The sequence below is a fragment of the Macrotis lagotis genome, chromosome 1, assembly GCF_037893015.1.
Source record: "Macrotis lagotis isolate mMagLag1 chromosome 1, bilby.v1.9.chrom.fasta, whole genome shotgun sequence".
NCBI classification, from domain to species: Eukaryota; Metazoa; Chordata; class Mammalia; order Peramelemorphia; family Peramelidae; genus Macrotis; species Macrotis lagotis.
The window spans coordinates 577,721,650-577,747,387 of NC_133658.1; the positions used below are offsets into that span (position 1 = coordinate 577,721,650).

The following is a 25,738-nucleotide window of genomic DNA, read 5'->3' on the forward strand; positions in this document are numbered from 1 at the left end:
TATGAAGATCAGTACCAATGTGAAAACACTTTTAAATCATATAACTCCTATAATCAGTACCTACTGAGGGTTAGCTAAGGGGGGATGGAAAGATAGAATGAAGTGTTCCCAACTTTCTAGGAACTCACAGTTTAGGGAGAAGATTGTGTTGTACATGTTTAAATATATCCAGAATAAATGTAAAGTTAAGTCCAACATGATTAGGAAAGGAGGGCGCTCACACTTGTTCAGAAGGGGATGCTTAAGCATCATCTTGAAGGAAATGAGGTATTATTTGAAGCAGAGGTATAAGAAGAGAGAGCATTCTAGGTAGGGGGGACAGTGAATGCTAAGACAGTGATGTGAGATGAAGGGCTGTGGGTAAGGATCAGGGACACAAGCAGAGTGCTTTACTGTGGGGAGAAGGTAGAAAGAGAGCTAGGGGCTAGGTTGTGAAAGATTTTCATAACCAAAGCAAGGAGCTTACATTTTATTTTATTTAAAGGAGGTAATTGTGTTTAGCATAGTGCCCATCATGTGCTTGCATGTTCAGTCATCTCAATCATGTCCAACATTCCAGTGATCCCATTTGGGTTTTCCTGGCAAAGATAGTGAGTGGTTTTCCATTTCCTTCTCCAGTTCACTTTACAGATAAGGAAACTTAAGACAAATAAGGTGAAGTGATTTGCCCAAGGTCACACAGCTATAAGTGTCTTAAGACCAGATTTGAACTTGGAAAGATGACTTCAGTCTTCCTTACTCCAGACCCAGCCCACTAAGCCACCCAATTACTTTGCTGAGCACAAAATCGATGCTTAATAAATATTTCTTTCCTCTGCCCTTCTGCCATACCTCCATTCTAGACCTAACAAACAACCATTGGAGTTCATTGAGTAGGAAGGTGATATGGTTAAAACCATACTTAAGAAAAATCCCTTTGGCAGCTATGTGAAGGATGCATTTATTAAGTACTATTTAAAAAGTGTACATATAGTACTTTAATATACATAGCATAAATCTAGAGCTGGAATTTAAGAGGTATCCCAATCCAATCTCTTCATTTTACAAATGAAGAAACTGAGAAGCAAGATGTCAGTCAATTACATATTAAACTTGCTTTCTATGTGCCAGCCACTGTGCTAAACTCTGTGGATATGAAAAGAGGCCAAAGGCAGTCCACAGCAAACAAATATGTGCAAATGTGCTATATAGAAATTAGGAAATAATTAAGAGGAAGAAGGCACTAGAATTAAAAAGAGTTGTAAAAGATTAGATTTTATTTGGGATTAAAGGAAGCCAGGGAGCCAGTAGGCTTGCTTAAGGATACAAAACATTTTAACATATTTGAAAGGCTATCATTTGGAAACCTTTGAACTGTAGCTCCAGAAGTCAGAACTAAAACCAATAGACACACCTTACTGAGAACCAGATTTTTGTTGAATAAGGATCAAAGATTCACAAAGTTCAATTTGAAGTCATTAGATAAAATAAACTCTTCAAGGAAGAGAGTATAGAGAAAAGCAGAAAACCAAAGACTGAAATTTGTGATGTTAGAGGTTGGAAATGGAAGAGAAACCACAGAAAGAAACAAAGAAAAGTCATTCTTGAAAGTTATTTATGAGTAGGAGACCCAAGACATAAAATCTCATTTGGGCAACTGTTAGAGAATTTCAAGAAGTAATGAGGGAGGGACAGCTAGGTGGCCCAGTGGATAGAGCACCGGCCTTGGAGTCAGGAGTACCTGAGTTCAAATCAGACCTCAGACATTTAATAATTCCCTAGCTGTGTGGCCTTAGGCAAGCCACTTAACCCCATTTGTCTTGCAAAAACCTTAAAAAAAAAGAATAAGTAATGAGGGAGAATACTTTGAAAAAACCATTGGATTTTGTGACTAAGCTAACATTGATAGCTTTTTGAATGGCAGTTTCAGTAAAGTGAGGGAAAAGGGAGAGTGACTCAGTAACCCGATTTCAGGAAGTGAGGAGGGAATGAGTGGTGAGAAAGTAGGGAAACAGTGGATGTGAACCATTTGTTTTGGCAAGTAGGAGGAAAGAAAGAAGGAAGAGGAAATGGTTTGTTAGAGGATTTAGGTCAAACGAAATTTGGTGATTTTTAATAGACTTGCTAAGTTCCCTCTTATTCTTCACTATTTGATTTGAAAGCAAAGTGTTTAGGGTAGCAAAATAAAATCTTATTTCAAGTGGAGAAAAGTAAGTTCCTGCACTTGAATGACCAATATACTTTCTGTTTTTAAAGCCTATTTTGAAAATAAAATAATGTGTGGAACATTTCTCAGGATGTTTACTTTGGATGGGAATAAGTAGAATGGGGGGGAATGCTAATGCCAATGATGCATTTTGGTCTTCATTTCTAAAATATTTATATATATATATATATATATATATATATATATATTTAGTATAATTACCTTTCTGGTATCTTTAACTGGGGATTAAGGAGAGTTAAATATTTGAAATACATAGGTAACACTATGCACTTCATTTTAGTCATTAGAGTCATATTCTCTAGATGAAACTCAGTCTAGTAACAAACATTAATCATCTACTATATTCAATGTATTGTACCATGGGGTAGGAATACAGAGACAAAAATGAAATAATCCTTGATCATAAGGAACTTAAAGTGTGGGGTAAATATAATATGTAATAGGTGTGAAAGTAAGTGAAAACAGAATAATTTGGGGGGGGAATACAATTAGGGATCAGAAGAGTCCTCATGGAAGAGATAATATATGAACTATATTTTGAAGGAAGCTTTAGTTCCCGAAAAGTAAGAAGAAAATGAGTGCTTTTTAGCTATGATGGACTGCTTATGAAATGGTATGGAGAACAAGATATGATGGTATACACCTGTAATCTTTCTGCTGGGGAGGCTAAGGCTAATAGAATACATGTGTTCTGAACTTCAGTGCCAGTTGGTTATCTTCACTGTCTGGCACCAATATGGCAAGCTTCTGAGAGCAATGGGCTACCAGGCTATCTGGTACTGATTCTATTCCAGCTGAGATCTACAAGGTGTGTGTGTGTGTGGGTCCATTGCTCATTCAAAAGCTGAAATTTTCCAGGTTATATGACATGAAGAGGTTATCCTCCAAGAATTCGAGAATGCCTCTGTTATTCATCTTTATAAAGGTAAAGGGAATAGATTGTCCTGGGACAATCACAGGGGTGTTTCTCTTTTAGTCATTGCTGGTAAGATTCTTGTCAGTGTCCTTCTCAGTGGACTGATCCTTCACCTAGAAGATGGTCACCTCCTTCAGAGCCAGTGTGACTTCAGAAAGGGTCAAGAAACAGTCTATAAGGTGTTTGCTGCCCAACAACCCCACGAAAAAGGAGTAGGGCAGAGGTCTGTATAAGATGTTTGTAGATCTGACCAAAGCCTTTGATGACATCACTTATAAGGACTTATGGAAAATTATGTCATAATTTGGTTGCCCAGAGAAGTTCATCAGTATTGTATGTCAATTCATGACAGCATGCTTGTCCAGAGTTCTGAGTAGTCAAAAATGCTCCTAAGATTTCCTGGAAACTAGTGGAGTAAAACAAGATTGTGCCCTTGCTCCCAGGCTTTTTTTTAGCATGATGCTTTCAGCCATGTTATCTAGCATCTTCAGTGAGGATGAACATGGCCCCAAGGTCAGCTAGTACACTGATGGCAGAATCTTCAACTTGAAAAGGATACAAGCCAAGACCAAAGTGGAGGAAGGGTTGGTACATCTTCTGTTTGCAGATGACTGGGCACTCAATGCCACCTCTGAAGCTGAGATGCAATGAAGTGTGGATTGATTCTCTGCTGTTTGTGCTAATTTTGGTCTGATGATTAATGCCAAGAAAACATAGGTGCTTCATCTGCCAGCACCACACTATCCATCTGTGGAACCATCGATTACAGCAAATGGAGAAGTTTTGAGTACTGTGGACAGGTTCACTTGCCTTGGCAGGGTCTTTTCCAAGGAGGCACTTATTGACAATGAGGTTGTCAGTGCCAGAGCTAACTTAGTGTTTGGTTGACTCCAAAAGACAAGTGCTGTTATGGGATTGGGTACATGAGTAGCCTTGATGACAACGGGAGATCCAGTCTCTAGAAAGAGAAAAGAGGAAAGGAGGGGAAGTGAACCAAGGGGAAGAGTGAGCAAAGGAGATGAGAACTAGAATAATATATCTTCTACAGTATGATTTGATTGTAATGGAGAGTACCAGAAGTAATAATAATAAAAAAAAACTATAAGGGCAGGTAGAAGTCACATGGTGGATGGCTTTAAATGTCAGACTGAGGGTCAATCAACAAGTCATAGAAACAATAGCTATGAAAGATGATGATGATAGTGAAACAGCATACCAGAATTTCTGAGATGATAAAATGGTCCTCAGAGAAAAATAGTTTTTTTTTTAGGTTTTTGCAAGGCAAATGGGGTTGAGTGGCTTGCCCAAGGCCACACAGCTAGGTAATTATTAAGTGTCTGAAACTGGATTTGAATCCAGGTACTCCTGACTCCAGGGCTGGTGCTTTATCCACTGTACCACCTAGCTGCCCCAGGAATATAGCTCTAAAAACTTTCATTTACAAAATATAAAAAAGGAATTACTGATAAACTAAATGTGTAGTTTTTAAATTAGAAAATCAATAAACATATACAAAATCTGATAAAAGAAAATTTTGAAAATTAGAGAAATTATGATGAAACTAAAAACTGATTCTTTGAAAAGACTAATAGAATTAGTTGATCATTAGTCAATCTGACTTAAAAAGAGGGTAAAATACAATTTAAAACATACAAATGAACAAGATGAGAAATTATAATACAGAAGAAACAAAAAGAATAAATAAAAAGAATTATCAGAGCATACTATTCACAGTTATCTGCCAACAAAACTGAGAATTCAAAAGAAATAGAGAATTATCTACAAAAAAGTAAAATAATAATAACCCTAATTAATAGAAGTCCAAATAGAAATCTTAATCTAAAATCTATGAATGGGAAAAAAGTAATATGAAGAAATATTAAAGAAAAAAATTGGTCCTAATTGATTTAAAGGAAAATCCTATCAGATTTTAAAAGGACAATTATTACTAATATTGCACAAATTATTTTCAAATATTGAGAAAGGATGCTACTGAACATATTCTTTGAGTCAAATATAATCCTGATAATTAAACTGAGGAGAGATAAAAGCAACTATAGATCAATATTTTTAGTGAATTTTGATTAAAAAATTTTAAAGTTCACTTTGATCAAATTGGATTTATTAAAAGAGCTGTTAGGATAAACATTAGCAAACAATGAGTATGATTAATCATATTACAAACCCCCCCCAAAAAAACCCAAACCCTGTGATTATATAAAGAAATTCACAAGAATCCTTTGATAAAGTTAAATTCTCATTTCTGCTAATAGTAAATAAATCAAAAAATGAAAATATAAAATATGTTCATAGAAAGATCTTGTTTAATGTGCTTAAAATAGCTATTTAAAAAACAAAGACTAGGATTTTATGCAATAGAGAAAAAAATTTTCCCAGTAGATACAGGGGTATAACAAGAATATCATCTTTACTTATTGTTATTCACTTCTTTGTGGAAGTATTAGCAATAGTATCAAGACAAGAGAAAGAAATTAAAGACATGAAGGTAGGCAAAGAGCTTAAAACTAGTTATTTGCTACTGAAGTGATGGTTTACTTAGAAAATCCTAGGGAATAAGCAGAGAAACTAATCGAAACAATAACTTCAGCAAATTATAGGTTATAGAATAAATCATAAAAATAATGTCACTTCTATAACAATAACAAAATTCAAGAGGCAACAGTAGAAAGGAAAGTTTCATTCAAAGTAACTACAAAGTATATAAAATATCTGGCAATCAATCCACCTGTAAAGATACAATTACAGAATACTCCTCAAAGAAATAAAGAACAACTTTCATAACTGGAGTGATACTCATTGCTCAACATCATGCAGAACTGATGTACTAAAACTAAATTATACTATCCAGAGTTAATTTATAGATTTAGTGCCATGAAAATCAAATTACCAATGCTTTATGATCCCAGAAAAAATAGTGAAAAAATTCTTTTGGGGGAACAAGAAAATGTGAATCATCAAGGGAAATAATGAAGAAGAAAAAAGACAGGAGTGAAATGGGAATAGAGAAGGACAAAAATCAGAAATGATTGAACTTAACACAGTGTTCAGCAAACCTCAAATCATAAATTATCTGGGAAAGAATTCCCTTGACAAAAATGACTGGGAAAACTGGAAGGTAGTTTGGCACAAAAAACTATAATAAATTCAGAAATGACTACATAATCTAAATATTGAATATCATATCATTAAAAATCAGAAGAAAGATAATTTAACTTTCATAACTCTAGTTAGTGAATTCTTAAACAGGAGTTAAGAGTTTCACAGATCAGCTATAGATGAGAGACAGTCTTGGAATTCAATATTCCAAGAGGCAAAAGATATATACATATATGTTACAAACAAGAATAATTTACTTGGCTAAACTCCAGGGGAAGGATCCAGTTTGAGCTTATAGCCCAGTCTGAAGCCTGAAGAGGAATAACCAGTGCAAAAAACACATACATACCCAAAGGCAACCTTCAGTTCTGTCACTGTGAACCAGCAAAGCTTTCCAATGCCTGACAGGAACTTGCAGAACTTGGATCTAGGGAGTGGCCAACAGCCTTTGACCTGGACTAGACCAAAGACCTAAATCTGTACTTGAGATCCCAGAATAATAAAGCACTCAGTAGCCCAGGGGAGCAGAGACAAGACCAACCAACCCAGAGCTTCTTTTCAGAAGGGCTCAAACCTTCACAGATTGTATGAAGTCAGGAAGGAGTCTGGAAGCATGGGCAGACCATTGGAAATAACTATGGTATTAACAGGAACACTGGAGAAATAATTACAGAAGAAAAAACAACATGGTCTTGAATTCATCTCAATTTCTGAAATAGATGAAATGAAAGTTTAAAAAAAAAGTTTATAAATTAGCTGCTCTTTTATTTACTAAGTGACAGTGTGTGCCTGTAACTGTGCTAAGTACTGGGTTTGCATAATGAAGCATTAAGACAATTCCTGACTCAAAGAGCTCACAATCTAATGGGGAATTGGTAAGTAGGCAAATCTGTACAAAGAAGCAACATTCAGAATAAATAAGAAATGAGAGGGTGCTATAACAAATATAAATGAAATTAGAACACTTGAGGGTAAAAATGGAAAAGAAAAGATAACTATGGAAGAAAGAATTGCAAAGAGAATTAACAGCTCGGCACAAGAGGAACAAAACCTCACCCAAGCAACAAATTCCCTGAAAATTAAACCAGATCAAATCAAGAAGCAGTAAGACATAATAAAATTAAGTCAAAGATTGGGGGAAAAAATAGAATAAAATATAAAGGCATCTCAAAGCAAATTCATTTGTCTTAGAAAACAAAGAGAAAAAATGTAACAATCGTTGTTGTTCAGTCATTTCTCATGTCTGATTCTTTGTGATCCCATTTGACCAAAGATAGTAGAGTGGTTTGCTATTTTCTTCTTCAGCTTATTTTATAGCAGAGGAACTGGAGGCAAATAGGGTGAAGTCCAGGATCTCATAGTTAGTAAGTGTCTGAGGCCAGATTTGAATTTACAAAGATGATTTTCCTTAACTTCAGGTCTGGTATTCTATCCACTTTGCCACTTAGTTGCCTCTAAAAATCTTTAGACTATCTGAATTGCCATGAACAGAAAAATCTAGGTATCACATTTCAAGAAACCTTAAAAAAAGTTCTTAGAATTAGAGGATCTATAGAAAAAATCCCCAATTGTCTCTTGAAAGATGCCTCAAAATGAAAACTCCCAGGAATATCATAACCAAAATTCCAGGATTTCCAAATCAAAGAAGAAATTCTGCAGGAAGCTAAAAAGAAAACAAAATTCAAGTACAGCCCCATTCTTTATTACACACCCCTTTTGCAGCAATCACTAAAAAGGAGTAGAGAACTTGGAATATGATACCTCAGAAGGCAAAGTATATAGGTTGATAACTAAGAATAAACTTACCCAGCAAAACTACATTTAATGCTAGAGGGGGAAAAAATGAACCTTTAGTAACAATAGAGAACTTCCAAATGTTCTTGATGAAAAGATCAGGTTGTTGGAGAAACTTTCAAGTTCAAACACAAGAGTAAAGAAAAATATAATAAAACCCAGTAATAATAATAAAAGATGAAAGAAGGATAAACTATTTACATTCAAATTTTGGTAGATGATATAGTTGTCCCCTATGAATAATATCATCACCAGGAGGGAATCTAATTAGATAGAGCTTAGGAATGGTTCTGTTAATGTCTTGATGATCTTAGAAAAATGGAACTTGAGAGAGAAAATAGGAGAGGGGAAGGAAAGTTGGGAAAAATGATTTCACATCATCTAGGTGGGAAAGAAGGCATTTATACAAACAAGGACGTGGGGGAAGCTGCTGATAAACTACTCTTTTATTTACCCTGGGCAGTGGAGGAATTATAGACATGAATATAGTTGGGTATAGAAATACATTTCTTTCAGGAGAGAAATAGGAAGGAAAGTAGAGAGGGGTGGATTAGAGAGAAGGAAGATCAACGGTTGGTTTAATCTTAAGCAAAACAAACAATAAAGTAGTATAAAAATATTTATAGCTTGTTTTGAGATGGCAAAGAATAGAATTTTGCAAGGTGCTTTTAAACAGTGAAGGACTGAACAAGTATGGCATATCAGTTTGACAGATAGCTATTATGATGTAAGAAATTAAGGGGAACAGTTTAGAGTAGGGAAGGCTTATTTGAACTGATACAGAAAAAAGTGAAGAGAACCAGGAGTACAGTATAATGACCAACACCAATTCCAGTGAAATAATGATGTTACTTACCCACCTTTAGATAGAGAGGTGAAGGACTCACAGCAAGTACAAAGAGCCACTATTTTTTTTTAACATGAACAATAAAGAAATGTGTTTTTCTTGTTTATTTAGGTTTATAGCAGGGGTTATTTATCTTTTCTCAGCAGTATAGGTTGGGTGAGAAGATGACAAGGTAGATTTTTGCTGACTGAAAAAACAATTTTTTAAAAATAGGAAAGAAAAGAACATCAGCAAAACCTTAAAAAATTTTAATGGCTAGAAGCAAATAGAAGGCAACACAAACAGGATAGCTTTGAATGTAATCTTAGGAATTATTTTTATACTTCTTTTTTTTTGGTTAAGTTTTCGAAAGGCAAACGGGGTTAAGTGGCTTGCCCAAGGCCACACAGCTAGGTAATTATTAAGTGTCTGAGACCAGATTTGAACCCAGGCACTCCTGACTCCAGGGCCAGTGCTTTATCCACTATGCCACCTAGCCACCCAATTTTTATACTTTTTTAAAAAGAAAGCAAGATATATGAATTAGAATTTCACAGTTTCATATGAACTCATTTTTGTGTTCTGTATATTTGGCAATCCTCATTTTTTATATTTAAGAATTTAAAAAATCAATTTTTAAAAATGCTATAGAGATCTCAAGAATGATGAGGACAGAAAAGACCCATGGATTTAGGTAGGTAGGAGATGATAGGTCATTTTTATAGTAGTTTCAATTGATTATGATAGAATCAAAAGCAAAGCATTAAAATGTATAAAAGGGAGCTGAGAAAATGGAAATATTGTGTGTAGATGATCATTTATAAATTCTGGACTGTGAAAGGGAGAAGAGATTTTGGATTGTTGAAATTGCTGTGTCAAGTAAAGATTTTTTAAGGATTTGGGAAAAGTGTGCATGTTCTTGTAGGCTGAAACCAAGAAGTCATTTCTTCCTGGAATTGCTGACAAAGAGTCCTGCCTGGCCTGAGTTTCCTCTCCTTTCTTTTGCATCTTGAAATGTATACTAGTCAGTGAGTAAATTGCTCCTAGACTTGAAGGATTATTTAGTTTTTAAATGCTGCCTTTCAAATTTTAAAAACTTTTGTCTAGATTTTCTGTTATATATTTTTTCTTTCTTTTTTTTTTTTTGGCTAGGCAATGAGGTTAAGTGGATTGCCTGAGGCCACACAGCTAGGTAATTATTAAGTGTCTGAGGTCGGATTTGAACTCAGGTACTCCTGACTCCAGGGCCAGTGCTCTATCTGCTGTGCCACCTAGCCGCCCCCTCAGTTATATTTTCTAAATTGGATATACCTTATCCCTTCAGAATGTTATTGCTGATGCATATTAGGTTTGTGTAGTCAGCTTCTATAACACTTTCTATTCATTGCTTTGGACCAGATGTGTTATATTTCAATTCTATTCCTATCTTTGCTTATATAGCACTAGGTAGTATATCAGGTGGTTGGATGGTACTTGATAGTTATGATAGACCCAGAATCTTTCTGGATAACTAAAGATTAACCCTTAATACTAAAACTTTGTTTCAGCCTTTGGTATGGCAATTTTTCAAAAATATGATGTACATTTTTGGCTTATTTAGCAACATACTTAACAAGCTAGCTTTTCTTGATGACTGAGTGTCATTATTAGGTTCAGTTCAATATTATAATATCTTATATTGTAAAAATAGATGATTTGAGACAGCGGGTTGAATCTATAGTGAATTTAAACCTTGTTTCCCTTTTCTAAAATGAATTGTAAATATGAATCCATACCCTCTTGTGTCCTTTTCTTCCTTCTCATGAAAGGGGAGTAAAAATGTTTGACTGGTTGGTTGCCTGTGAAGATTATTTGGCTACTGCCTTGCTTCAAAATTAGTTCTAGAAGCAGACTGAGGTTCCTATCTTAAGTTTTATTACCCTCAGTCAAGTCTTAGTCTCCACTGCCTTTTTCAAGCTTTCCTGACACTTGAGTCATTTACTTCAGTACAAGTTCCATTTCTAATTCAGTGCCCCCACCCCACCCTTTTGTCTTCCTGTAAAACCGGGATTTTTTTTTGTTTGTTTGTTTTTGTTTTTAGTTTTTGCAAGGCAATGGGGTTAAGTGGCTTGCCCAAGGGCACACAGCCAGGTAATTATTAAATGTCTGAGGTTGCATTTGAACTCACGGGCACTCCTGACTCCAGGGCCAGTGCTCTGTTTGCTGTGCCACCTAGCTGCCCCCAAAACCAGGATTTTTTGTTTGTTTGTTTTTTGTTTTTAGTTTTTGCAAGGCAGTGGGTTTAAGTGACTTGCCCAGGGTCACACAGCTAGGTAATTATTAAGTTTCTGAGGCCAGATTTGAGCTCTAGTACTCCTGACTCCAGGGCCACTGCTCTATCTGCTGTGCCACCTAGCTGCCCCCAAAACCAGGATTTTTTTTAAAAAAATTAAATGATTATTAAAATTTGCTTATGTTTTCACAATTATAGCATTTTTAGTTATTTATGTTTTAAAAATTGATATTGACAAACCTCATGAGTTAATATGTTAGAATTCTCTTTCCTGATTTTAGGATGTCTGCCTTATGTCACATTGTCAAGGTCCCATCATGGAGTGAGAGTACCTCATCTTGTCACATTGCCAAGGCTCCTATCAAGGAAGGGGGTAGATGCTTTTTATATTAACTCCTATGACTGGACATCAGTAGCTGCAGACTTCCATAAAACATAAGATTCTCCTCTCCAGAATGTTTATGCCATCCTATCATAATAGGTGATTTAGTTGCTATCAGAAGTCTTTGTTTTTCCAAGGAGGATTTTGTCATATTTTATTTGTTTAAATGAGCCAGAATTCACCTTCTTACCCTCTTTCCAAGATGAGAACACAGGAAAAACTAAACCCATTACAAACACATATAGTAAATGAAAACAATTTTCTACATTGGCTACAATTTTTTAAAAAAGTCTTTTGCACTCTTTAAGTTTTCTACTTTTCTTTCAGGAAGTGGTTAGCGAGTTTCAACATTTGTCCTCTGGAATCCTGATTGATCATTTTCACTGATAAGAGTTTATCTTATTCCATCACATTTATATACTATAACTTGTTCACTGATTTCCCAATTTATGAGTATCCCCTCAGATTTCTATTCTTTTCCACCTCAAAAAGAACTATAAATATTTTTATACATTTTTGAATTTGTTTGCTTAGGACAGTTATTCAGTCATATCTGACTCTTCTTGATTCTGTGGACTAAAGAACCCCAACACCTTCCATGGGATTTTCTTAGCACAGATACTGGAGCGGTTTTGCCTTTTTCCTTCTCCAGGAGATTAAGGCAAACTAGAGGTTAAGTGACTTGCCCAGGGTCACAGAAGCTAGTAAATGCTCCTTCCCATTTCTCCCCTTTCCCTTATAGTTCCTTATTGAGTAAAATGTATTTCTGTACCAAATTGTGTATGGGCGTATGCATGTGTGTGTGTGTTTGTATGTATGTTTTCTGCTTGCATGTTTGTTTGTATGTATGTTTTCTACTTGCTTCTTTTGAGCAGTTTGGTGAGTGTGAGGTTCAAATATCAACCACTTTGCAACCCTGATGTCTTCTTGAATGCCCTGATGATGTGCTAGATCTGGAGTCCTAACCTTTCCCTAACCTTCCTTTCCCTCTGCCACAGTACATGCTTCTTCCTTCCTCTCTTTACATCCTTAAGATCATCAAGACATACCAGAACACTCCCAGACTTTGTCTAATTAGACGCCCTCTGTGACCCCTGATGATGATTCAGAAGGAATACCTGTATCATCTCCCTGTATTTGAATGTAAGCAGTTTATCCTTGTTTACTCCTTTATCACTGTCATTCATGTTTACCTTTTTATATTTTTCTTCAAGTTGTGTTTTCCCTGAGACTATAGATATTTTGGAGTCATTTCCTTTCTTTAAGTTTATTTGTTGAGCTTCTTAGCCTCCATAATAGATTGTTTTTTTGGGGGGGGGTGTTTATCTGTTCTTCCAGATGTCAGACTTGATGTTAATTTTGGACTATGAGGCACTTCTAGAAGGAAGGTATGGATTGATTCTCCTTTCTTAGGATATTGAATGTTTCATATTACTGTAGGATTTCAGTGCAGATTAGGGACCCATAAGCATTTGGTGCTCCCCAAATAATCTGATGCAGGGTGAAGGCTGATTGCTCCAGTCTGAGCTCTGTGGGTTTCAGGCCTAGGTTTAGGTCTGAAGCATAGTAGACTAAGGCTAGATTCAGTCCCTATCTACCCACTGGAAAGTTCTCTTGATTTAGGGAGATGGAATTATAGGCTTTCTTTTGGTCTTCAATCCCTGCCCAGGTTATTCCTTTTTATTTTATTTTTTTTAATTTTTTTTAGGTTTTTGCAAGACAAACAGGGAGGGGGGGAGTTAAGTGGCTTGCCACACAGCTAGGTAATTTTTAAGTGTCTGAGGTCGGATTTGAACTCAAGTACTCCTGACTCCAGGGCCAGCACTCTGTCCACTGCGCCACCTAGCTGCCCCTCAGGTTATTCCTTTTTAAACTGAGCTAGATGGTAGAAATGAAATGCTATTATCTGCCAAGGGTATAAGTCACATGACTACTACTGGTAGCTTCTGAACTTTATTCTTTTTTCTGGATCCCCCACCCTTTGAACAGATCCTCTTCTTAATTGGCTTTCAATCTGTGACCCAGAACTCTGTTTGGACTGACATAGCTCCCAATTGAGACCTATTCCCAATTGCAGTGCCTTGGCATGTGTCAGGTGGTACCCTGATGGGGGGGGCTGAATACTCTTAAACTCCCTGTCAGAATGCTAGAGGGTTTCCAGCCTGTTGTTGTTCTTTAGACTTTTCAGTCATTTCCAACTCTATGTGCCCATTGGGATTCTCTTGACAGTGATCCTGAAGTGGTTTTCCATTTCCTTTTCCAGCACATTTTTCAGCTGAAGAAACTGAAGCAAACAAAAAGTGTTAGATTATTTGCCCAGGGTCATACAGTTATAAGTATCTGAGGTAGGATTTAAATTCAAGGAGTCTTCCTGACTCCAGTCCTAGCACTATCCACTGTACCCCTCAAATTTCTAAGTTGACCAGTCCCCAGTGTCCACATGTCTATTTCCCTGTGTCAAGCTGGGTTGGACAGATGACTCATTGTGACTTTTCCTGGATTTTCTCATCAGGATTTGGTGTAGTGTGTTTTCTAGTCTGTTTAGAGGAGATTTTTGGAAGGAGGTTTGCCACAATTCTTATCCTTAGCCATTTCATGTAACAATATTACATGTATGGATACAAAGTGATTTTATCAAATCTTAGAACTAGAAAATTGCAGAACCCAAATTAGAATCTAGGTCTTTTGAGTTCTTGTCTGGAACTCTCATTTGTAAACACACACAAGTTAGAGTATAAACACATACACACATATATACTTAGATATATAGATAGATGGATGTTATTGCTTCATTCTCAAAGAGGACCAAAATGAATAAACATACAATATAATCCATCTGTGGCTGGTCAGACCAGTACAAGTTAGGAAGGCTCTACCCCAGGTCAGGTCAAATTTTAAATCATGTGAATATTTTGGGTGAATTCCCTGAATTTGTGCATCTCACATTTCTTTTTAGCTCCTCCAATTCTGCCTTGCTCATAGAGTATAGCACCCTCTCTGGTGAGGGCATACCACTCTAGGCAATCCTGTTCCAGTGTCTCTGATGCTGTACAATCAATTCTAAAGTTCTTAAGAGAAACCTTGATACACATGCACGTACACATACATAGATATATACATATGCACATATACTCATACATATTTCTGCATATATACACCTACCTATATATTGTTTGCCAGTAATTGCTTGTGTTTTGTCTTTCTTATACTGTGAGCTCCTTCAGTCAGTATTGTTTTTACCTTTCTTGTGTCCAATGCATAGGCCACTCTTTGGCACAGAGTAGGACTTAGTAAATATATACTGACTTATCTTCTCTTCCACTTACAATACTATAGCACCACATTCTTAGTTCATTTTGAAAGCAACAAAAACTTTGTTATACAGTCATATTATATATATTATATATATATATATATATATATATATATATATATGAAGACTCAAAATATAAGTAGTTACAAGTTTCTCCAATTCAATTTCTTTGATTTTCAAAGCCTTCTTATTGAGTTGCCTTATTCCGATACTCATCATATTTTCAGTTTAAGATAGTCTCAGTCTGGCTCCAGGAAGAACCCTTATTTTTCCTAGTTCCATTATAAGACTACCATGCCTATTGTGACTGTATGTGTAAAGTTGGGTTTTTAATTAAATTTGAAAGCCTTCTCTTTCTTTGCCTGTTCTGTACTTCCCACCTACCTGGAAAGACCTTTTCTTATTATTTGCTAGAACTCAGAGCTATTGGGGCTCTCTTGCAAGAGCAGAGAGGAATTGCTTTTTATTTGCCTTTTAGTTATCTTTAATCATTAAGATTTAGTCATTTGGCATAAGATAGTTTTAGGAACTCACTGTTCAAATTAGCATAAAGTAATGATAAAAATATCTGATAACATATTATTCTTTGCCCTATGACTTCAGAGAAATGAAGCACCATTTCTTCTTTCAGCTTTTTGCTTCCAGAGTCTGTAGCCATTACTAATAGAATACTTTAAATACAGCTGATTCTTGGTAACACCCCTGCAGCCTGCCTTTGTAACTTGCCTTCAGTTATTGAGTTTTTCAGAACAAAGCATCTTAAAACAGAAAATCTTTTTAACAGGATTTTAAAGCAGACACTTTAAGTGGTTTCATTGCACCCCCAACCTTTCCACCTGTTCTCTCCCCCAGTCATTCTTTCCCTACATCCTTTGTGGAGTTCAGTGTTTCTGAGCTTTTTCTGAAAAATATTTCTAGACCCTGTATGCTTGCCAGTGGCTAAGAAGAGATGGCATTGTTACATAGTTTACTGCTCTGTTCTCCTCTGACTTCTGATTATTTCTCTGTGCATCAGCTCACATGTTCCCAACTTTCTATGCCTTCTTCATATTTGTATTTCTTATGGCCTAATAATATTCCATCACATTCCTATATCACAACAGTATAAAAGAAAACAGCATGAAAATGCTAAAATACTCTGAAGAAAGAGCCAGTAAGCAGAATAGAGAAGATATACATATAACCAATGAAAAGGATATTTATTGAGCTCTTGGTAGTTATAAGACACTGGATATAGAAGAGTATAATTTATGAGCCTTTTTGGTCTTGATTTTCTCATTTGTCAGTGTCCTCAAAGAACTTGCAATTTTTGATGAGATCTCCAAATAAAATATTAACTAGTATTAATATTTTAATAAGTTCTGTGAGTAGAACATTGCAGGTTCTTGAACACCTGAGTTGGGAAAGATCACAGTGGTCACTTGGGTGAGAATTTATCAAGAGATAAGGTTCCATAATGCCACCTATGTTATTATATTCAAAGTGACTCCATTTCCCAGTAGGCAATGTGCTGATAGACTAGGTTAAAAAGTCATTTGGGAAATGTACTCTCTATACCCCACAAATTTCTCATTATTATAAGACTACCATACCTAGACCAATTTCCATGGTAATACCACATGTTCCCTTCATCCCCTTTTTCCAACAATATTACAAAAGGAAATTTCTTAAAAATCACATTTTCTAGATCCTAAAATGGTCTTCAGATTTACTCAAAGGAAGCTTCAGCTTTTAATTCATTTTCTAAAAAGATGATTAAATCCAGAAGATGGAGAGGCCACTAGGGATCTTTTTCTCACCCTCAGCAATCCTTAGGAGCACACAGGGAAGTGAGGATAGGCTGAAATTAGAGTTACAGTCTTATTTTTCCCCCAGCACAAGAGGGCATCCCAGGCTTGACAGGAGAGCTTAAGTAATGTGACTTGGAGTTAGGGAAAGGGATTCAGTCATAGTCAGAGTAGAGGAGGAGAAAGAATGCTTGTTATATATGTGGCATTTATGCATTTTCTTGTTGTTTTTCGGTGATATCTAATTCTTTGTGACCTCTTTTGGGGTTTTCTTGGCAGAGATAATGGACTGGTTTGCCATTTCCTTCTCCAGCTCATTTTACAAATGAAGAAACTGAGGCAGGCAGAATTAAGTTACTTGCCCAGTGTCACACAGCTGGTAATTGTCTGAAGCTGAATTTGAACTCACATCTTCCTGACTTGAAATTCTTTACACTGTTACACCTAACTACTTAATTTTCCTAAAGCAGTATGCAGAAAATTTCCTAGGAATCTTCCCTTGTGGTTGAAGAGGAGTACCTGGAGCAAAGGCAGGATTGGTTGGTGGAGAATAAGATAGGGTTGAAAGGAGAATGCGGAATTACCCTCCCAAAAGAACATTGCTGACTGTGTCTTAAGGTTCTACATACACCACTATTCTTTTGCTTTCACAGAAGATAGAGTTCTCCCACAAGTCCCCCCAAAAGAGTACCTGAGCTGAGCCTTTAAGGAGAGAGAGGAATTAGAGAATCAGGAGAACAAAGGGACCAAGGCAGCAGGGACAGAATGATCAAAAGCCAGAAGATATGAAAAATGCTTGAAAGCATAGCATTGGTCTAGATTGTATAGGCCTCTGAAAGCCAGACAGAGGAACTTAGATCAAATGCAGTAGGCAAATTAGGGGGCTATTATCAGTTCTTAGACAAGAGAGTGGCATGATGAAAGCTGCATTTTAAGATGATCTCTTAACAGTGATATTCAGGACCAGGAACCAGAAAGCCAGCTAGGAAACTGTCACCAATAAAAATAAAAATAAAAAATCTGAAACCCTGAACTAGGGAAGTATCAGTAGGAATGGAGAGGATGGAAAAGAAATGAATATCCCAAGTAAGAATGAACAATATTTAGTAACTGAATTTAGTATATTAAGAAGAGGGAAGGTCAGAAACAGTACACAGGTTTTTCAGTCTGGGTGAAGTCATGCCATTGCCCAAGAAAGTTTAATCAAAGAGCAATTTGGCTAAGAAGAAGATGATGGACTATGATTGTACTTATTGATTTGGAGATGATGGTGAGACAAGAGTGGAAGTATCCAGCAAAGAAGAGCCATTAATTGCCTTTATAGTTCCAGATTTCCATTTGGCATTATGCAAGAAAAGGACTACATAATCAGTTCATACCATAAATTGATAACTTTTTAAAAAACTGTGATATGTCAATATAATGAAAATTCACATATTTATTTGTGCCAGATACCAAGTAGGTGGTGAATTTCAGAAAAGTATAGTCAGTGCATCTCATATAAGAGTGGTCAGCAATAAACAGGGCAGAGAAAAGGTTATTAGAATTGCAAGGAGGTCATTGATAACTTAAAAATAACAGGGGAGACAGAATCAACATGTAGGTAATTTATTAGGAAATTTGTGGCAAAGAATGTGACAGGTACAGAGACCACAATCCAATGCTGCTTTCTCTTCCTCCTGAGGCAGTTAAATAGTGCAATGGATAAAGTCCTAGGTCTGGAGTCAGAAAGATCTGGGTTCAAATTTGACCTCAGAACTTAATATCTGTGAGACCCTGAACAAGTTATTTCTGTGACTCTGTCTCAGTTTCCTCAGCTGTACAATGAGGATAATAATAGCCTCTACATCTTGGGGTGGTTGTGAGGATCCAAAGAGGTAGCTCTTTAAAAGCATCACAACCCCTGCCACTTAACAGGCACCTTGGAAATGCTGATTCTTTTCTCACCCTCCCTTTTCACAAGACACTAGTATTCAATATTCTCCTATTATTCCCTTCAAGGCTTTTCTCAGTAACTATGGAGAGCATTCCTCAAGGCCTATCTCAGCCCATTCACTTTTCCTGACTTTTATCAAGTTTTGACACTCAGGGTTGTTAGTTCTGTCAGCTGCCCAGGGTTCAAAATCTTGAAATCATGCTTGATATTTTTGTTCTTCATATCCACTAAATCCTGTCAATTCTTTCAATCTGGCTTTTCTTGTATATGCTCCTTGTTTCCTAGCTGGTCATCTTTCCTTAATTCTCTCACCATTTCAATCCATTCTACATATTGATAGATTAATCTTTATCTCCAGTACCATTGTGGCAACTCATTTAACATCTTGGGAGTTTCCATTTCTTATCCATAAAATAAGAGAACATTAGATGATTTCTACACCTTTATGATTCCTATGTCATGTCATTTCTCTATTCAAAAATGTTTTAATGGCTCCCCATTGTATAATATCCAAACTCTTTAACCTTGCATGATAAGTTTTTAACCTGCCTTTCCAGACATTTCTGCCACAATTCCCTTACTTGAATTTTACAGACTGATTCCTCACATATCTTGCATTTCTTCATCTCAGTATTTTTGTTCAATAGTTCCTTCCCCTTCCCTATCTCAGTCATCTTTATTTGTCAGGATCCAATCTAGGTCCCTCTGTGAAGCCATCACAGACTTTTCTACCCTGCTGTGATCTTACGTCCATATCCTTTTTTTGTCTTTTAGTTGTGTGCTGCCATATATTTATGCTTTGACACTCCTAACAGAGTAGGTCCTCATACTTTTTTTTATTCCCAGAACCTCAGTTCTGTGATTTAGTTACAAAAGATACTCATATTTATACTAATGTTTATCTGTACAACCATCTCATTCTTTCATTAGTAAATTTCAATAAGCTTTAATCTACCCATACCACCTTAAGGAATTCAGAGAACCAATGTTTTCCAAAATTTGTATTTTGCAGTGATGCAGAGAGTCGGAAATTGTGCAAGAAGATGAAAGTTGACCCAAGTACGAAGGACAAAAAAGTGGAATTATTTCACTACAAGTGAGTGTGAGAGAACATGGAACCCTTATAATTTCTAGATAATCATATGACACCCTAATAAGTACTAACAGTAACTCCCCTAGATTGGTGATATTTCAGATAGAAATTCTACATTTTTAACTAACTGACTATGCCTGGGATAAAAAGGAACTTAGAATTGTGGCCCCTCCTGGCTTTTCTTTTAAGTTTCAACACATTTTTCTTTCTCTGTTTGACAGGGATGGTGCATTTCACACTGAATATAATCGTGCTATGACACTTAAGGTAAAGTACATTCTTTGATTCTCATCTGGGTAGGAGTCTGAATTGCTGTTGCATATTTGGCAGTTTTGTTTTTGAAAGGGAGCAGGGCAAATTCCACAGATAGTTGTTTTGAATCTCATAAAGGGATTTTTCTTAAGCATCTCAGTAGAAGATCTCAAACATATAAATATATATGAATATATGTGTATATATTATATACATATAATAAAATTAGAATGACATAAGAATATAGAGAATGGCCAATCATTAATATTATATCATAGTACTACACAGTGAGTGGAAATTTTACCTTATGACTCTGAAACCCTCCCTTTTTAGTAATGACAACAGTAATAAAATACTTCAGGCCAATGATCTTGAGTGCAGGTACCAATGATGTATAAATTGGTAGTTACAGGTATGTTCCAGCTTGGAAAATCAATGGTAAATCCAAACAATCACTATCCTTTTGTCTGGGTATTTCTTTTCAGCCCAATTCTCCTTCAAGTTCTTCTAGTCATCCCTCATTTTTTACCTCCTTTCCAAACTCTATTTTCTTTTTAATTGTAGTTTCTCTTTGTGACTAGGATTGTGTTACCAGGTCTCTTCTGAACTAAAATGTTCTTCTTTTCTAATCTCCTCTCCCAATTGACCTAGGATCTCTTTTAATTCTGTGGTACATAGATTCACACTCAGATATTAATACCACAGAACTTTTCCTCTGATCCTATTCATAATTGAAGTGCAAATTACAGTCTAGAAATAAGCTAGTCCAATCTTTCTCTCTTTTGTCAAGTTTCTCCTGATTTTGTTTTGCATAAAGTGGGACTAATTGTGAAGAAAATATGAATTTACCCACCTTCTAGTTCACATCACTTCACTCTGGAACACATAATTTTACAATATTACCCCTCTCTTAGATTCCCCTTCTCATTTCAGATTTTTCCATACAAGGCAACTTAAGCAGCAGCTTTCAATAGCTTATCTTTCCAAAACAAACTATATATTTAAGCAGTCTTTAAAGGAATTGGTTTTGGGGTTTTTTTTATGCTACATTTGAAAACACTTTTTCATTTTAAAATTTGATACATTTTATATTAAAAATAGATGTTTCACAATAAAGTGCTCACACTATCTCCTTTAAAGGACATCTTAGCCAAAAACATTACCTTATTGATTGTTAATAGAAAAGAAATTTGTTGCCTTTTACTTTGACTGGACAGTACAATATCCTGAATGTTGTGTCTGAGCAGGCTTATTGATTCACATTGTCTGGATTGTTCTTTTGGTCCAACTTGCTTTATTTGGTATTTCTTCACATAAGCCATGTCATATTTTTCTTAATTCTTCATCCTGACATTCTATTCCATTTCCACACTGTTAATTTGCTCAGCCATTCACCTATCACTGGACTATTTAGTTTCAACTTTTTGTTATCATGAATTTTTAGATGATCATTTTGGTCCAAAGAGGTCTTATAGAGGGTCACTAACATCTTTAGGATATAGTGCTACTAGTGCAGTCCTTCATATCTTGGTATTCATGATCTTGATTTTAAAAAACATTTTGGTAACATTTCAACATAAGTTATTTCCTTCATAATTCTATATATATTTTAATTTGTACATTTAAACTTTTTTCTGAAAAGATGCATTATCTTCCATGTAATTAGGAAGGCATTATATCTGTCTGTCACAATAATTAGTTGGGTGATAAGATGGTTAAAAATCTCTTGGCAATTAAAAACATCTTATCTTGTATTCCTAGTGTTCTCAAAGCTTTTCTTCCTTTTGACTTCCCCAACTGTTAAGTGAAGATAATAGTGAGGCAAAAGATAGGCAGGAAGTGTACAGTGCAGGCTTGTATTGGATCCTTCCCCAATGATTAAGAACCAGAGACCATGTATGGCTTGTTTGACTTTGGACAAATCTCTTAACCATTTTGGGCCTCAGATTCTCTATTTTTGAATGAGGGTTTGTGATCTATATGACCTCAGTGGTTCCTTCCAGCTCTAATTCTGTGAGCATACAATAATTGTCATAGCCCACACTGAGAGCACTGGGGCAATTACTGTTTTTCTTTTCTTCCCTTTTGAACTTCCCCCCACTCCTCCCAATCCCTCATAAGATACTTCAAGAAAAATCATTCAACTTCATTTAAACAAGAATTAACCTTGAAGTTAAAAAGATTGTTGGTATGTTTAATTTCTTCAATTAAAAAATGCCATTTCCTTTAACCAAATTCATTCCTTTTTCATATCTGTGAAGCAAGGCTACATTATCAGTGGGGGGAAATGTCACTAAGTACTTCCTGGGCTATATCCTGAATGTCAAATAGGGAAGGAGACCACAAGTACCTTCATGTGGCCCTGATTGAGGGAGCTCTGACCTACTGTTGGCTATGGACATAGAAGGCATTTGGGAGGACTCAATCCAAGCCATGCCTTCTTCTTCTACCCATGATAAAAGCTTTGGCAACTGTCCAGGAAATAATAATCCCTTTGGCTTCTGGGGAAAGAAAGGTTAGTTCTTCTCTTCTAATGCCAGTAGGTACTTAACAGATTTTCTTCTTTTGACTGGATGGGAAAATTGAATGAATTAAGTCCTTCTAATTCTTGGCCTTCCTCCCTATTCTTTCATAACAGCTGTTTCCAGATAACAGATTCTCAAAATGAGACAAGTCTCCCTAAGGCCCTCTCCAGGAATTTACTAAGTGAATAAGAACTAAAAGTGTAATCCCATTTGAACGATTCTCTCCTGTCATCCCCTCCTGCCCCATGAATGTCATTCTGTTGTTCACTGAAGCTTGGTAAAAAGGTGTCCTTAGAAATAGAAGACACATGCTTGAACAGATCAGGGAAAGCTGAGGATTTTATCTTGCTTAATACAGAGTCTGGCATCTCTCCCAGTCTGACTTTGAGGGATGACAGCCTAGGTAACATTTAGTACTATTTTGTGTCTGCTACTTCTCTCAGACACTCTTCATGTTACCTTTCCTAAGGTTCTTCAAAGGAAAAGGAGTACTATTCTCAGTTCCCTGTTCCACCTTGGTGCTGATGAACCAGGGCTGAAAGCAGACCTGCTAAGGGGAAGTTCTTAAGGAATTACTGAGTCTATAACTCTCTTTCTTCCTTCTTTCTTCCAGTATTATTAGCTGACTGAGCTATCAACTAGAGTCAAACATTTTGATTGATAACTCAGTCTATAAGTGACAGTGGATACAGAATCTCAGAGAAAGTTTAACAGACTGGTCTTCCTTTTCACTCAAGATTTGACTAACACAAGATGGTTTTACTCAGTAGTCTGATGAAGCAGCTTTTGAGCTGATGCTTCAGAAATTTTGGAGCAACTGTGATCAGTGTAATCCCCCAGACTATTGCTTGCTAACTCCCCTAGTACTTCATAAGTAACTTGGTAGAACCAGGGGGAAGATTGGAGGCCCAGTGGTTCTTGAACCATACAATACTTTAAGGGGTAGAGTATGCACCTTTTAAATGAAAATTAAGACAATTATTAAAATAATAAAGTCCCACAAATTCTTTTTCATTAAATACCTGTCACAGGATTAGAGATTTTATTTAGAACTGGAAGGGATCTCAAAAATCATCTAATCCAGAAATTCAGTGATTTATCAGTTCTTTATTAAATAAACCTTTGCAGGTGACAAGTTGCCAAATACTATAGAGAAAAAGTGATGCAGATACTCCTTTCTTCAGAGTGTTCCCAGTTGGAGACACTGAGGCAGGCAGACGTGGGGGGAGGGTATTCATTAATTAACATGAGGCTAATATATATACTGAACAGGTAACAATTTGTTAAGATTACATCATCACCTTATGTATAGATAGTTTCAGTAACGCAATGAGTGGGAAAGAGTCAGGGGAATTTTCTGTTTAGACAGGGAAAAGTGGGATTTTTCCAATTAGGGGAGACATCTTTGAGGAGATGAGATTTTAAAATTGAGACATAAATGTGTTTTTTTGGTTTGAATTGTCCAAACAATTGCCTTATTGTCTATGGACATAGACCCACATGGATCAATTTGAGTGAATATTATGTTTGGAAAGATGAAAGAGGGCAAGAAAGCAATGGGTAGTAATGGATCCTTTTTCCTTTTTAAAAGACAAACTAAGCATTTGAACTTTTCTATGCAGTTGTTTTGGTCATGTGTGATAGAATCAGATGGGTGACAAACTTAGGATGCCCTTGCATGTACAAGGGAGAAGAGTAGGACACTCTATGAGTCTCTGACATCTCTCAGATAAAATACTACTTTCCCCCCCCCCCCAATCTTCTTGTTTCAGTCCATAGTGGCCTTTCTGAAGGATCCAGAAGGGGCCCCACTTTGGGAAGAAGATCCAGAAGCTAAAGATGTTGTCCACATTGACAGCGAAAAGGTATTTCAGTTTCCCCAAACTGAGTGAGTTCTTATTTATGTTGGAATTTACTTTTGTATTTGAGTCTCGACTGTTGTGAATCATTTGAGAAGAAAATAAACAATGAACTGAAGAAATTCAGAAAATTGAAATGTTAAAGTATTTCATTTTTACACTTCCTTCTAGGGGAGTTGGCCTAATGGTCTCTATGGGTAGAAGTCAGGAAAAAAGGCATGGATCTTATGTGCCTATTTCATTTTCTGAAATTTAAGTGATCAGTGGTAACAGACTGCCTGCCATCTCTGTCTTTTTAGCTTTTTTCCCAATAATAATAAGTTTTTGTAGCTGATGTTGAAGGTAAGGTCAGTAAGAACTCAGTTAACAAATCTAGAAGCAAAGCTTCCTTATGACAAAAGTTGGCTATGATTTTTTTGTTTGTTTTTAGGCTAAACACGTCACATATCATGCAAAGCAATGTTGGCATATATTATACAGCCAAATGGGATTTTTTAAAAATCAGATGGAACAAAAATGTCTGTGTTCACAACTTCAGTTTGGTGCCCAGTTAGAGATAATTGGGACCATACCTTAGCAAAGTTGTGAAGTAGGTGTCTAGCTAGTTCTGTTTCTGGGCTTTTCTACTCTTTTTTTTTTTAAGGTTTTTGCAAGGCAAATGGGGTTAAATGACTTGCCCAAGGCCACACAGCTAGGTAATTATTTAGTGTCTGAGACCAGATTTAAACCCAGGTACTCCTGACTCCAAGGCCAGTGCTTTATCCACTACACCACCTAGCAGCCCCTCTTTTCTACTCTTGATAGTAACTTCTCATATTTTAGGGAATGTTCTTTTGTTCTTTGAAAATCTTTTTCTTATCAGAATAGTGCCATTGTACATTTATTTTATTGACTCTTTAGAAGTGAATTCATTTTCTTCTTTGTGAATTGCATCTTAGGTTATTTGCATTTTGAACTTTTCATTTGGAAATTTCAAGCATCAGCAAGTAGTTGAAGAAAAAATTTTAAGATGTAGTGTCTACCCTGAAGTCATTTCAGTTAAATTTTATCTTTTTATGGTGACTCTGTTGCTAAGGTATTAGTCTCTTTTGGGGGTTTAAGCCTTCCTTGGTTTGCTCAGTAGGCTTCCTTTTGGTAAACCATCCTATTATCTGCTTTGCTTCCTTCCCTGCCTGAACATAAGTTATGGTCTTCCTGACCTTAATCCCTTTGTCTCAGCACTCCTAAATACATACTTGGGAGTTGCTATTTTTTTAAACATGTTTCCTGTTGTTTCTGTTGCTTTGATGATATTTTCTTAGAATTTTTTTTCTTGATGTACTGAGTTGCATGCTCTTCTTTAATAAAGGTAATATTTTCAAGTGAATTTTGCCCTGGTGAAATGTGGGGTACAGTTGGGAGTCTAAGCACCCATATAATTAACCTTTATCTCCTTGATTTTGGCAGATGTCTCAACCTTC

At 36.1% G+C, this 25,738-nt stretch overlaps 1 protein-coding gene across 1 annotated transcript in view; it reads left to right on the forward strand.

The window, feature by feature from the left end:
* The window catches only part of PDIA5 (protein disulfide isomerase family A member 5), a 173,947-nt gene that overhangs the window by 60,539 nt on the left and 87,670 nt on the right, over nucleotides 1–25,738 (forward strand). Inside the window, exons 4-6 of the mRNA XM_074214668.1 lie at nucleotides 19,562–19,645; nucleotides 19,864–19,909; nucleotides 24,192–24,284. Coding sequence (XP_074070769.1) covers nucleotides 19,562–19,645; nucleotides 19,864–19,909; nucleotides 24,192–24,284 — 223 coding nt within the window. The remainder of the gene's footprint in view (nucleotides 1–19,561; nucleotides 19,646–19,863; nucleotides 19,910–24,191; nucleotides 24,285–25,738) is intronic.